The sequence below is a fragment of the Acomys russatus genome, chromosome 19, assembly GCF_903995435.1.
Source record: "Acomys russatus chromosome 19, mAcoRus1.1, whole genome shotgun sequence".
Taxonomy (NCBI): domain Eukaryota; kingdom Metazoa; phylum Chordata; class Mammalia; order Rodentia; family Muridae; genus Acomys; species Acomys russatus.
Window position 1 is genome coordinate 4,652,711 of NC_067155.1, and position 14,693 is coordinate 4,667,403.

The 14,693-nt window shown below is 45.4% G+C and overlaps 1 protein-coding gene across 1 annotated transcript in view; it reads left to right on the forward strand.

Annotated features, from left to right (window-relative positions):
* Window positions 1-4,270: 4,270 nt before the first annotated feature.
* The window catches only part of Uba2 (ubiquitin like modifier activating enzyme 2), a 32,306-nt gene continuing 21,883 nt past the window's right edge, over window positions 4,271-14,693 (forward strand). Inside the window, exons 1-5 of the mRNA XM_051162216.1 lie at window positions 4,271-4,464; window positions 9,156-9,239; window positions 10,072-10,142; window positions 11,290-11,354; window positions 12,939-13,039. Coding sequence (XP_051018173.1) covers window positions 4,327-4,464; window positions 9,156-9,239; window positions 10,072-10,142; window positions 11,290-11,354; window positions 12,939-13,039 — 459 coding nt within the window. The 5' untranslated portion in view covers window positions 4,271-4,326. The remainder of the gene's footprint in view (window positions 4,465-9,155; window positions 9,240-10,071; window positions 10,143-11,289; window positions 11,355-12,938; window positions 13,040-14,693) is intronic.

A 14,693-nucleotide genomic window follows, 5' to 3' on the forward strand; every position in this document is an offset into this window, starting at 1 on the left:
AAAGAGGTACTATCTAAATTTTAAAGATTTATTTATTTATTTATTTAATGTAAATGAGTGCTGTGCTCTAACTGCATGTACACTTGCATGCCAGAAGAAGAAATCAGATCCCAGTTTAGATGGTTATGAGCTAACGTGCGTTGCTGGGACTTGAACTCAGGGCCTCTGAAAGAGCAGACAGTGTTCTTAACCGCTGAGCCATCTCTCCAGCCCAACTAATGGTTTTGTTTCTTTTGTTTGTTTTTCTAAACAGGGTTTCTCTGTGTAGCCTTGCCTGTCCTGGACTCACTTTGTAGACCAGGCTGGCCTTGAACTCACAGCGATCCGCCTGCCTCTGCCTCCTGAGTGCTGGGATTAAAGGCGTGTGCCACCACCGCCGGGCTGCACTGCTTCTTCTTTAGGCAGCGTCTCATGTAGTCCAGGCTGACCTCCAATTGGCTGTGCAGCTTAGTGATAATCTTGAACTTGGAATCTTACTTTCACTTCCAAAGTTACAGGACTGTACTGCCATGCTTGGTTTATGGGGTACTAGGGTCACACCCAGGGCCTTGTGCGTGCCAGGCTGCCACGGACCACCCCAGTCGGGTATTGGGGGGGTCCCTGGGATGAGGGTCCTCGAAGACTAGGTGGGTAAGGATTTAGCTGTGACAAACAGAAACAAAACAGGCAGTTTGAATCTGAGTGTATTTTGTTGCTCTCAAGCAAGGCTTTCCATACACAATGAAACAAGTATTACAACTAACTCTTAGAAGCAATCATGAATAGAACACAGAAGACGTGTGCAGTGAAGCATTCATGGATAGGACAGATAACATCATTGTTATTTGGCACAGGAAAGTACAAAATTATCCAAGGTGGAAGGCATAATTCTAAGAGCAGGTTACAAATTTTTGTGGTCAGTAGTGTCTAACCTATATTTCTATGAATCTTGAAGGTGTGATTTTTAAAGTATTTTAATTTTTTATTTAAGGCTCTCTCTTTTTTTTTTTTTTTTTTTTTTTTGGTTTTTTGAGACAGGGTCTCTCTGTGTAGCCTTGGCCATCCTGTACTCACTTTGTAGACCAGGCTGGCCTCAAACTCACAGCGATCCGCCTGCCTCTGCCTATTTAAGGCTCTCTTAACCGTATACCAAAGCCCACTTCTGACAACACATGTATAACCATTTGTTGTTGGGAAAGTTTCTATCAGTCATAAATTTTGTAATTTTATAAATGATTTATGAAGTGAAGCGCTGGTTCTCCCGGAGATAAGGTCATGGCTAGTGACTCCATCTCAAGGGATGGTCTCTTATCCAATTTTCTTGCTAAAAACCTCAGCCTAGGCTATCAGGAACATCTCCCAGATGAGAAGAGGAATAGAATAGATGAATTGCCGTGAGAATCTGCCCATCTACAGTGCCATAAGCTTATATATAATCAATCTAAAAGGTCTCCATGACATTATTCCATCTGCTGGCAGTCTCCAAGAGAATCCTGGTTTAAGTGCTAGGAACAGAACTCAGGTCCTCTTCAGTAGCAGTGTATACTCAACCTCTGGGCCATCTCTCCAGCCTGTGGAGTATACTGATACATGTGGCTATATTGTATACCTTTTTGTTTTGTTTTTCAAGACAGGGTTTCTCTGTGTAGCTTTTTTTTTTTTTTTTTGGCTGTCCTGGGCTCGCTTTGTAGACCATGCTGGCCTGTGACTCACAGCTATCCACCTACCTCTGCCTCCCGAATGCTGGGATTAAAGGCGTGCCCCACCATGCCCGACCTGTATACCATTTTAATATGAGTCTCCTGCTTTGGTTTCTATTGACTTGCTTGCAGTTTATTTTACACTTATATTGTGGAAATCATGTTAGACAAAAGGCGGGCTCGAGTAGTTTTGTGATTTTGAGTTTAGGATGTATGGCAGAGCAGCAGAGATGACTCAAACAGCAACAACAGTGCATTCGGTCGGCTGAGTCACATTCCGTCAAGTGGAGGTTCAGGAACTGTTAACTGACATTCCACACAGTGGTGGTCCCCCGCTTGCTGACCTTCCACCCGGTGGTGCTACAGGAACTGCTAACTAACTCTCAGGTGGGAGTTGTTGAGGAAGTTCTGCAGAGGCAGCAAGTGAGAATAGAACGGCTGCTGCCAGAAGCTGCCAGCTGTAGGGACAGTTTTCAAAGAATCCAACGTGGGAGCCAGGCGTGGTGGCGCACGCCTTTAATCCCAGCACTCGGGAGGCAGAGGCAGGTGGATCGCTGTGAGTTCGAGGCCAGCCTGGTCTACAAAGTGAGTCCAGGACAGGCAAGGCTACACAGAGAAACACTGTCTCAAAAAACAAAAACAAAACAAAACAAAAAAAAGAATCCAGCGTGGGCCATTCAGCAAGCAGGCATTTGTCATTTGCAGCAAATTGGAAACATGAAAAGGCTTGACCGGTGGGTGCCTCAGGGACAGACGGAAAATTTAAAAACTGGGTTCTGTTTTCTCTTATTCTACAAATGAGCCACTTCTCAGCTGGATTGTTGACATGATGGAAACATGGATTCAAGCGTTGTCCCCCCAGCATCTAAACAAGGCTGAGTGGTTGCCATGCTCTTTGAGCTTCATCCCACTTCCTAAGGATGACAAGAAAGGAAGGGGCTGGAGAGATGGCTCAGTGGTTAAGAGCACTGTCTACTCTTCCAGGGGTCCTGAGTTCAATTCCCAGTAACCTCACTGTGGCTCACAACCATCTGTAATGAGATCTGGTGCCCTCTTTTGGCCTGCAGGCATACATACAGACAGAACTCTGTATACATAATAAATAAATAAATCTTAAAAAAAAAAGAAAAGAAAAAGGATGACAAGAAAGATACCAGAAAATTATCCAGAAATGACAAGATTCAGTAGACCAATCCCTGAGGCAAGACCAAACCGAAGTGGTCCAAAGGCCAAGTTCAGTACAAGCTCAGCTACCTAGTGCCATTTAGCGACACTATAGACGACAAACTGTAAGGTGGAGGGGCTCCAGCTACTGTCGAAGAGGCAGGAACAGGCGCAATCAACTGTACATTTGGAAAAGTAAACCTTTATTTTTTTATTATTATTATTATTATTATTATTATTATTATTATTATTATTATTATTATTATTATTATTATTTTGGTTTTTCGAGACAGGGTTTCTCTGTGTAGCCTTGGCCATCCTGGACTCACTTTGTAGACCAGGCTGGCCTCGAACTCACAGCGATCCACCTGCCTCTGTCTCCCGAGTGCTGGGATTAAAGGCGTGCGCCACCACGCCCGGCTGTTATTATTACTATTTTTAAAACGCGGAATGTATACAGCAGTCAGCTATGATCAGCTCAGTGGTTGGACTGAGAAGAAACTCCAATGTACTCCTGAAAGTGAAGGGGCCAGGAAGCAATGTTGATATTGAACCAAGATATCAATATCAAATCACTTTGTGTGTTCTGTAGCTGTTTGGCCCCTTGTAGGGTCCAGCTTGACTCAAGGCCAGCCAGCCTACGCTGAGGGTCCAGCTGTATCTAAAAATATTCCACTACCCTTACCCCTGGAATGTACTTACCCCTCCTAGCTAGCCTGATAAATTCTGCTTTTACAAAAAGATATAAAAAGCACTTGTGCCTGCTTTTGGGGGTCAGCAGCTTGAAAGAGCTTGTTAGACCTCGATGTGCATCGACTCAATAAAATCCCTGTGTGTATTGCATCGACATCGGACTCCGTTTCTCTCTGGGGACTCCGGGTATAGACTGAAGATGTCTCTGGAGGTCTCTGTCTTTACAAAAGCCAAACTGGAACCAAAAAGGTCATCATGGTTACTCTGTGGTAGTCAGGTGCCAATTTGGTCTACACTGGCTTTCTGAAAGCCTGGGAAGCAGGAACATCTAATAAGTACGCTCAGCAGGCTGACTTTAGTAATAATAAGACTCGGACTCAAGACAATTTCCTCAGTCTGTTTGTCCACTTTCTTTGTGAGCGTTGGCTCCTATCCTTTGCCAATACATATTACTTGGATAACAATGTTGATTTGTAAATGCTCCTTATGTATAGGGTCATCGTTTTTTTTTTAATCTCTAAGTAAAGGGTGTTTGTTGGGAGTTTAGGCCAAGGTCATTAGAGGGCAACCCTGAGCTTTTCAGGTCAAGAGCAGGTCTGTACTCCTCTGGAATTGGGTGGTAAGATGCACTAGGTCTCAGGGTGTAGCCAGGACTCAAGCCGGCCCGGGCTGACGGCGGCAGTGCGCAGGAGCGGAAGCTGCGCCGCCCTTCCTCCCCCCCCCACTGACTTCCGGTTGCCGCTCGGGTTCTCCCGCCTCCTACCGCGCCGCGGCTCGTGGACGTCCCGCCATGGCACTGTCGCGGGGGTTGCCCCGGGAGCTGGCCGAGGCGGTGTCCGGTGGCCGGGTGCTGGTGGTTGGCGCGGGAGGCATCGGCTGTGAGCTGTTGAAGAACCTGGTGCTCACCGGCTTCTCCCACATCGACCTGGTGAGGCCCGGGCTGCGGCTGGATGGATGGCGGTCAGCATGAGGGACGCGGGGCCCAGATTTCGGGCGGGAGTCGAAGGCGGCGCGGCCCGAGAGAGAGGCCTGGGGTTAGGGTCACCGCGCAGGAGGTCGGTGAGACGCTGGGGCCCGGCCACCCGGGCCTCGGCTCCCTAGTGTTGCGTGCGCCGCCCCCCCCCCCCCACCCCGGGAGCCAGTTTCTCCAGTTACACTGGGTTGCAGGAAGAGACCCCTGCAGATGCCCGTCACTTTAATTCGAATAATTGGAAATAACGACCCTCGTCAGAGCGGGGTCTGCGGAAGGCAAGCGACAAGCATCCCGGGCGTGCACACATGCGTTCCCTCCGAGTCGGCTCCCGGCCTCCGGGTTGCAAGTGCTGTCTCTGCATCTCGTTTTATTTTTAACAGATGAAGGAAGCGAGACACTATGAGGTTTGAGTAACTTACCCTGGCGGACGAGGGGGAGACGGGGGGGTAGGGGGGGACGGACGGGGATGCCGCAAGTGGCTGGAGAGATTCCTCTGGGGGCTCTCGCACGCCTTTGAGCCCGGCACAGTGCAGATGGGACATCGGTGTTTATGTCATTTAAAGATGTTCCCTGGGGTTTTGCACGATAGGGTGACCGCTTGTAATCCTTGCAATTGGGAGGCTGTAGGATCGGAAATTTGAGCTCCGCTTGGGCTAGCTTATGTAGCGAGATCTTAACTTCAAGAAATTAAAAAAACAAAAAACAAAAAAACAAAGTTTTTTGGTTGTTTGAATTCTTAAGTTTTGCCTTAGTGTAGTGTAAAACGACAGGACGCCGCTGTAATTTGTGTGTGTGTTTTTTTTTTTTTTTTTTTTTTTTTTTGGTTTTTCGAGACAAGGTCTCTCTGTGTTACCCTTGGCTGTCCTGGACTCACTTTGTAGACCAGGCTGGCCTCGAACTCACAGCGATCCGCCTGCCTCTGCCTCCCGAGTGCTGGGATTACAGGCATGCGCCACCACGCCCAGCTTGTAATTTGTTAGTGTATTGGAGATACTCTCTGAAGCTTGGTTGTGAATCGGAAATGCCTTAAGGTTTAGTAGAAACACAGGACAAAGTTGCAGGTGTCAGGGTGAAAGCATGGCAGAGTTGGAGGGAAGGATCTGTATTCTTTATTGGTCAGATTTCACACTCAGCTCAGTTCCAGAGAAAATCCAGTGTGCTGGGTAACCACGGTTGCTATTTTAAGGGTAGTTTTTGCAGTGGACAAAAATGAATTGAAAACTAAATGCTTGTTCTTTGTTTAAATTGTTTTTCTTTGGCTAAATTTTTTGTAGTGAACTGTAAAAGTACAAGTGCATATTTCAGTGCTTATGTTTTGTAGTTTTCACAAACTGCCCCAAACTGTTTATGATGAGAACGTTTTGTTTATTGTTTTTGTAAGTTTATTGGTATAGAATGCAAATGACATTGGCCCTTATTTTTTTTTCTTTTAAGTATCAATTAGATTAAATGGTTTTTTATTTTAATTTATTAATGTATTTTATTAATTTATTCATATTACATCTCAATTGTTATTTCATCCCTTGTATCCTCCCATTCCTCCCTCCCTTCCATTTTCCCCTTACTCCCCTCCTCTATGACTGTTCCTGAGGGGGACCTCCTCCCCCTCTATATGCTCATAGGATATTAAGTCTCTTCTTGGTATAGATTAAATTTTATTTGAAAAGTTTTCCTTTAGTTTACGTGCATGGATCTTATGTCTGCATGTGTGTTTGTGCCTGGTGCCCTCAGAGGCCACAAGGGGGCGTTGGATCCCCTAAAGTTGGTGTTAGTAATGGCTGTGACTCAACGGTGTGGGTGCTGAGAATTGATCCCCTGGTCCTATGTAAGAGCAACCTGCACTCCATTGAGCCATCTCCTAGACTAGATTTTAAACATGACTTAATTTTTATGTATGTTTTCTACCATATGTAGGAAATTTCCTTTAACAGCCCTCAAGTACTCCGAGTGAATTAAAGTACCAAACATTTTCTACATCTAATTACCACATTTTATTTTATTTTATTTATTTATTTTTATTTAAAATTATTTTTATTGATGTTTTGTCTGTATGTCTATGTGATGGTGTTGGATCCTGGAGTTACAGACAGTTATGAGCTGCCATGTGGGTGCTGGGAATTGAACCTGGGTCCTCTGAAAGAGCAGTCAATGCTCTTAACCACTGAGCCATCTCTCCAGCCCAATTTTTTTAATTTTTAATGTAAGGCCATTTATCGAAAGAGAAACCACAAGATGAAAATGAAGGCAACAGAAAAGTTCAACTTCTCACAACCAAAACAACTATCACATCCTTAAAAAATAAATTTAGAAAAACGTACAAGATATGTTGCAGATTTGCGTTCCATTAATTGTATCAATTCATAATTCTCATAATTCATAATTCTCAGCAAATCTTTTTAAAGTGTGAGACTTACAACTCATTTTTCAGTGTATATGTAAATGTTTTATCCCATACATGTTTATTCAACTGGGCATTTTAATGCCATAGCAATTTATATTTCTTTAAGTTTCATTCGATTTTACTTTGTATTGAAAACACGCGAAATGTGCTTTAATGCGTAAGAATCACAGTGGATAGCAGCAAAGGATGGGGTGTGAAGGAGAATCTGGTCATTCACATTGGGATGATGCTGCACAGGAAGGCGAGATAGCTCACACTTCTAGACCATCAAGACGTGTCTTTCCAAGAACCAAAATAAACTCAAGGCTCCTGGCAGCCACTTCCCTACCCTGAACAAATTGATGACGCTTTCACACATTAAAAACTAAGCGTTATAGCCGGGCGTGGTGGCGCACGCCTTTAATCCCAGCACTCGGGAGGCAGAAGCAAGCGAATCGCTGTGAGTTCGAGGCCAGCCTGGTCTACAAAGTGAGTCCAGGATGGCCAAGGCTACACAGAGAGACCCTGTCTCGAAAAACCAAAAAAAAAAAAAAAAAAAAACAAAACAAAACAAAAAAACTAAGCGTTATGGCAGCACAGACTTCAATGGCGATGTAAGTCTGTAAACTGTACTCCAGTCTCGCATCTGAACCCCAAAGTGTAAGAAGCAGGGCTCCCCATCTCTCAGTAGTGCTTCTCCTGCAAATATTCCTTCATTTTGTTTGGCAAAGGCAGTTTCTGAATTAAGTCTATTCTGGTGTACTGCCGTATAACAGGGCACGAGGCGTGGTGGCGCACGCCTGTAATCCCAGTGCTTGGGAGGCAGAGGCAGAGGCAGGCGGATCACTGCGAGTTCGAAGTCAGCCTGCTCTACAAAGCAAGTCCAGGACAGCCAAGATAACAGAGAAACCCTGTCTCAAAAAAACAAAAACAAAAACCACAAAACAAACAAAAAACAGCACATTAGGTTATTCTACATTTGAAATAATTAGACAGATGGGCATTTCTTTGTTGTTTGGGGATGTGTAGCCCAGAGAAGAACTCAATTGTGTTCCTGGAGCAGTGTCCACCATTTTTTTTTTATTTGGTTTTTTGAGACAGGGTCTCTCTGTGTAGCCTTGACTGTCCTGGACTCGCTTTGTAGACCAGGCTGGCCTCGAACTCACAGCGATCTGCCTGCCTCTGCCTCCTGAGTGCTGGGATTAAAGGCGTGCGCCATCATGCCCGGCTACCATTTTTTAAAAAAGGATTTATTTATACTGCCCACACGTGTGCCTGCCCACCACAAGAAGACACCAGATCTCATTACAGGTGGTTATAAGCCACCATGTGGTTGCTGGGAATTGAACTTGGGACTTTTGGAAGAGCAGACGGTGCTCTTAACCTCTGAGCCATCTCTCCAGCCCCAATGTCCACCATTTTTTGAGACATGGTCTCTAGCTGCCCTCCACTCTGGAACTGTAGTAGGCTGGCTAGCTAGTGAGTCCGGGAATTTCCCATCCCCACCTCCCTGGCTCTGGATTGCAAAAGCTTGCCACAGTGCCCAGCCTGTTTTAAAGTGGGTTCTGGGGATCAAACCCTGGTCTTTGTAGCTGGCAAGGCAGCCTCCTGCCTGCCTTCTATCTCCCACCCCCCACATGCATGCAGAAAATGTTATTTACTGTGTTTTGAGGCAGAGTTTCAATGTGTAGCTCTGGCTGGTCTGGAACTCATTATGGAAACAGGCTGACCTCCAACTCTCAGATAACCAAGTGCACCATCTTGCACATGCAGAAAATCTTACTTTTTATTAAAAAGCTTTTATGCTATGTAAGGAATTCCCTGAAATATTTGCAAGGATCATGATGAAAGAAACAAAATTTAGTCATCCCTAATGCATTGTTTTCTTGAGGGCCAGGGTAGTGTTTTGATACAGGGTTTCTCTGTGTAGCCCTGGCCATGCTGGGACTCGCTCTGTAGGCTAGGTTGGATTGAACTCAGAAAGATCCTCCAGCCTCTGCCTCCCCAAGTGCGTTAAAGGCTTGTGGCACTGCCGCTGCCCCCACTACCACCGGGCTCCCCTGCTGCGTTCTTGAGGTTACCTTTGACAGAAGTAGCGTGCTTTCCATGTGCTTTAAATGTGAGGTTAGCAGTTTTTATCAGTTTAACAATTTGGTGCGACTTGTCCAGAAAAGCACTTGGTCTGCTAGTAAGTTCTGGGGAAGGAATGCTAAAGATCGCGCTGCTGCTCAAACACTGTGATTTATCTTGACTTCTTCGTTTGTAGATTGATCTGGATACTATCGATGTCAGCAACCTCAACAGGCAGTTTTTGTTTCAAAAGAAACATGTTGGAAGATCAAAGGCTCAGGTATTGTTTCCCATGCTTCCTTTATCAGACAAGACCATGACTCCCCGCAGAGGGAGGAAGTGAGAAGAGCCAGCTCTTTTTCATGTTTATGATGAACATTTTATTTGCTTTTTGTGGGGCACATGTGCATGTTACTTGCATGGGAATGGAAGTCATACCTTCACCACAGAAGCCTGCCTCCATAGCTTCAGAAGCTGAAGAGTAACCTATGTCCTCCCCTTTTTGGTCTGAAAGGACTGGAAAGCAGCCAATTGAGGTGTCTTTTGTCTCTTCTTCCTACTTAAATTGGTTCTTTACACCCTGGAGGCCAGCTTCTCTGTAGCTAGAAAAGTGCAGCCTCCCTGGCCTGGTGAGGGCAGAGGTCTTGCTCTTTTGTTTTCTGTCAGCCCTCCCTCCCTGACCGCAGGTGTGGTGCTGTTTGTGCTTTTTAGACTAAGTTCTTCCTCTGGTGTGGTCTTACCTGTTCACCTGGAGGCTATGGATGGCCTCTTAGGCTCTGAAGTGAACGAATGGCACTTGGTTATGGTAAATCTATCATAGTTTAGTTTTGTTTTTTTATGCTGGACATAAAAAGCTTTGAGTTAGAGCTCCAGCCCCAGGGTTTCTATTTTTCCCAGAGTTGCCATTCACATAGAAGTGTGTATGGTCGCATATCCAGGAAAATAATTTTATAAATATGTGTATCCTTGATGAAATCTTACCACGTATTTTGTACATAAATAAGATTACCGTGTTTGCTATAAGGAAGTGAACTAATCGTGTATGTATGTGTCTGTCACATTTGAAATGCCGGCACAAATCTTAACAGTGGTGTACTTTCGCTTTGCCGCAGGTTGCCAAAGAAAGTGTGCTCCAGTTCCACCCCCAAGCCAACATTGAGGCCCACCATGACAGCATCATGAAGTATGTACACCATTTTATTACAAAGCACTTTGTTATGGCCTTTTTTTTTCTTCTCCCTTTTTGTCTTCAAGACAGGGTTTCTCTGTGTAGCCTTGGCTGTTCTGGACTGGCTTTGTAGACCAGCCTGGTCTCGAACTCGCAGAGATCCACCTGCCTGTTCCTCCCCAAGTGCTGGGCTTACAGATGTGTGCTGTCTTGCCCAGCTTGCTATGAGGTTTTTTTTTTTTTTAACTTTTTTTTTTTTTTACAGCACAGGGTATTTTTTTTATCAGGTATCTGTGTGAGCCTGGAATCACTCTGCATTTGTAAGATGACTTCTACAATACTCAGGGCAAGATAAGCTGTGCCTGCGTCAGTTGCATTGCTTTTACCGTTTCATGTGCATTTGAATTATCTGCTAAGAGGTGGTTAATGTCAGTGAGGAAGTTACTTGGGAACTTAGAAAGGAGTGAACTTTCATGCCTGAGAAGCTTCTGAGGCTGTGGATAAGCCATAGTGTATGACTGCACTTCCTTCAGTAATAATAGATAAGACTGCTCTTAGGGAGGTACGAGAGCAGATCATGGGTGTCACACACTCCTCCCCCACTAGTAACTGGTAGTAAAAATAGTCCCTGTGTGAAGGGCTAGCGTTAGAGGGGGCTTACACTTTCTCAAGCCATTTCTTTCTTGGGCTATTTCTAATTTTCTGGACGTTTGCCTTGTAGACCTGCCTGTCGCCCTATGACCCTCCTCCCCTCTGCCGCTTTCCCAGGGCTGCTAAAAGCAGAGCCCCGAGGGGCCTGAACCCTGCCTGATCGTGGCCATGTGAGGTGAAGCTGCAGGCCCGGCAGATCCTGGGAATGTGTTCCTTGTATGTTCCCAGGCACTTGCTGCCCTGAGAAGTCAGTGGGGTGGGGAGGCACAAGTGAGGTTATGCCAGTTTTCCGACAGCTGAAGAGTTTGTCTTGGTGCCTTAGGTAGCTGGTCTTTGAGAATAGTTGTTTTAAAATGTGCTCATGTTAGGAAAATTCTAGCCTTCCCGTATCTATGACATGTGCTCCCACCAACAGTTAGATTTGCAGTTACTTATCCTTTTCAAGACTCTGTGCTGAGAAATTCATCCATGAGGCCTGTTTTGGTGACCTTTTTTTTGTTTTGCTTTCCAGCCCAGACTATAATGTGGAGTTTTTTCGACAGTTTATACTGGTTATGAATGCATTAGATAACAGAGGTAGGTGATCTTAATGTCTCACGTCTCATTGTTTCCTCTTTGCCCGTGTCAGAGCTGGTTAGAGGTTTAGTATCCAAGTATAATTTGGACCTTAAAAGACCCGAAAGGAAACAAGGACAGGTGAGGTTTCTGACTGTGGGACAGTTGTACTCTGTTGCCCAAGCCAGTCTGGAACTCACTGTGTTTCCACAGGCTGCCCTTAAACTGCTGACATTCCTCCTGCCTCAGTCCCTGGCATGCTAGGACTTCCCTGCAGTTAGCCATTGTACACTGTGCTGCTGTTTACCAGGAGGTATGGATAGAGGGGCAGTTGAAGGTTCTGTCGAGTGTGACTGCCTGTGGTATGAGTGTGTGTGTTTCAGGTGGTTGCAATGTGTCTTGATTTGTGTACAGACCTAGGAAATGGCACCCATGTGCTGCCAAGGACGGTGACAGTACCAGCGTCAGGTGATTGTAAAGTGTTCTGGGGTGGGGAGGTGAGGTGCTAGCTGCCCTGCTCTGTTGCTGAGACAGGGTCTCCTTCAGATGCTGCTCGCCTGTGCCTGGGTTTGATCTTGAACTCTGCTGATGATCCTGCGTCTGCTTCCCGAGGGCTGCGTGACAGCTGCTCAGGATGCAGTTCCGGCTGCCCTGGTTGAAGGTGCTGGCTCTAGAATTACTGTAGCTTGTACCACAAGATCTTAGAGCAGATCCCCTCAGATGGGAAAGCCTGTTTCTGGGAAGCCAGGCATGGTGGGCATGTCTTTATCCCAGTGCTTGCGTAGAGAGCTGCGGGCCGGCCAGGGCTATATAGTGAAGAAAAACACAGCGCTGCTAAGTGTGTGTGTGTGTAGAATTGCTAACAGGGCGAGCAGGACAGCCCGAGTGTTGCTTGTAACCTACCTCATCTGCTGCCTCCAGCCCTGTGCTTCCTTACTGCTTCCAAGTTAGTAGTCCATGCGTCCCAGCCACTGCCCGATTACCTGATGATAAGGAATAGGCAGACATAGTTTGAGCAGCTTATGCCTTGCTGTCTTAATGCTTTTCATGTTCCTCCCTCCTTTAAACTATGTATGTATGTATGTATGTATGTATGTATGTATGTATGTGAGTGGGTGTTTTGTCTCCATGTATGTCTCTGTAGCATGTACTGGCCTGGTGCTCAGAGTTCAAAAGAGGAGGCCAGATCCTTTGTAATGGACTTCCGGACAGTTGTGAGCACCATGTAGGTGCTGGCAATTGAACCTTGTTCTCTAGAAGAGTAGTCAGTGCCCTCAACTGCTGAGCCATCTCTCCTACCCCAGGACCTTGTACATAACAGACAGGCTGCACTCGCAGCCTGGCACTTGAGAATCCTTTCCAAGTCTTTTTCTAGAGTAAATCTGCACTGTCCATTCCTTAGTTTGTGATTTTCCTGAGTGTCCCTGTAATCACATGTCTGGCCAAAGCAGCCCAGGTCTGCAGCCCTAACAGGCAGAAGTGGTTGAGTTACAGTCATCATAGACGCAGTGAGCATGAGCTTTATTGAAAGCAAGAGATTGTCATAGTTGTCATCTGAACTTGTGGTGTCATCAGAAACTCTTGCTAACTACTGCTTTCTTTCAGCTGCGCGGAACCATGTAAATAGAATGTGTCTGGCAGCTGATGTGCCTCTCATTGAAAGTGGGACTGCTGGTTATCTTGGACAAGTGACCACTATCAAGAAGGTGAAGGAACGCCTTTTCATTTCCGCCTACTTACTTGAGACCTAGAAAGGAAGGAAATTCTGGGTGTGTATAGTGTAAGCAGGTCAGCATCCAAGGTATAGAAGTTTCATGTCAGATTAGTCACGGTGAGGCTCAGGTCCCTAGGGCCACTCAGTTCCCAACAAACCCCCATGCTCAAACCTAGGATGTTTTAAAGGCAAAAGGAACAGAGCTTTTGATTCTGCAACACTTTGTTTCATTTAACTTATCTGTTAAAATCCTTAGACCAAGTTGGGCGTGGTGGCGCATATCTTTAATCAGAGCACTCGGGAGGCAGAGGTTGGTGGCACTCTGAGTTCATGGCCAGTTTGGTGTACAGAGCAAGTTCCAGGACAGCCAGGGCTACACAGAGAAAACCTTTCTCGGAAAAAAAACTAACAAACAACAGAAAAACCCTTAGACTCACTTGACAACAAATTGTATAAAAATTCTTAGTAGTTGTGGAACTTTGTCTTGTGTTGTAGATGACAGAATAAAGCAGACTTATAATGGCCACGTATGGTGACAGTCTTTAATCTCAGCAACTGGAAGCAGAGACAGGAGGATCTGTTTGGTTTCAAGGCCAGCCTGGTCTACATAGTGAGTTCTAGTCCAGCCAGGGCGATGTAGTGAGATCCTGTCTCAAAACAAATCAGAAGTTACTGTGGGGCAGTGAGCTGGCTCAGCAGGCGCTTGCTGCCACGCCTGAGACCTGAGCGTGAGCCTTTGGAAAGCTGCATGTTGTAAGGAGAAAACAAACGCGCATGTGCTCTGGTGCTCCTGCACGCACACATACTATGTAAGTGCAGTAAGTCTAGTTAATTATTGCATTTGGGAGTCTAGTTCAGCTGTAGACATGAGATAGTAATCCTAACTCCAGTCAATGATGTTAATTTTTATCTAAACTAATCTGGATGTACAGATTTGAAGAGAATTGAAACTTTATTTGAGCATATTTGTAAAATATTTTAAGCATTTTAGTAAGAACAAGAGTAGATGGTGTGCACTAAACCTCATTTTATAAAACCCTGGGTTGTGATTGGCTTGCTCTTCAGAGCTGTGTTTTAGCTCCTTCAGGAAATAAACATTAAAAGCTACATTTGAAGCTTTGCATGCTCGAAAGTATTTTTTTAAAGCACTTAAAATGGGCTGGTTTGTCTTATTTTTTGACGAGGCGTATTTGTGTTGTGTCACAAATGTGGCCCTTGTATTGAACTGTTAGTCTTGGAAGATTATTCTGTGCGTTGCATAGGGGTTGTTGTGTGCATGGGTGTGTAGACCAGCGGGGGCGTGGAGTCTGGATGCATCCTGGCAGTAGGTCTCTCATTTTTTCTCCCACTGTGATGGCTTCATCCAAGACATTTTTTGGAAGATGAAGAGCACAACCATGGAAATCCTGAATCTGCCATTTAATTTATACTAAACCAGCTTTGGCAGGTTTTGATTCTTTACCTATTATTAGAAAGACTGTTTTATGCTCCCGTATGCAGGCTGAGGTTGAGACATGCTGAGGTAAAAAGGGATTCATCTGGTGCTCCCTCCCTGGGGACGCCTTGGTATCTCCTGAGACAGAGGATCATTCCAGTTTATTTATTTTTATGAGAATTTAAGGAATATCAGGGTATTGAAGGTATTG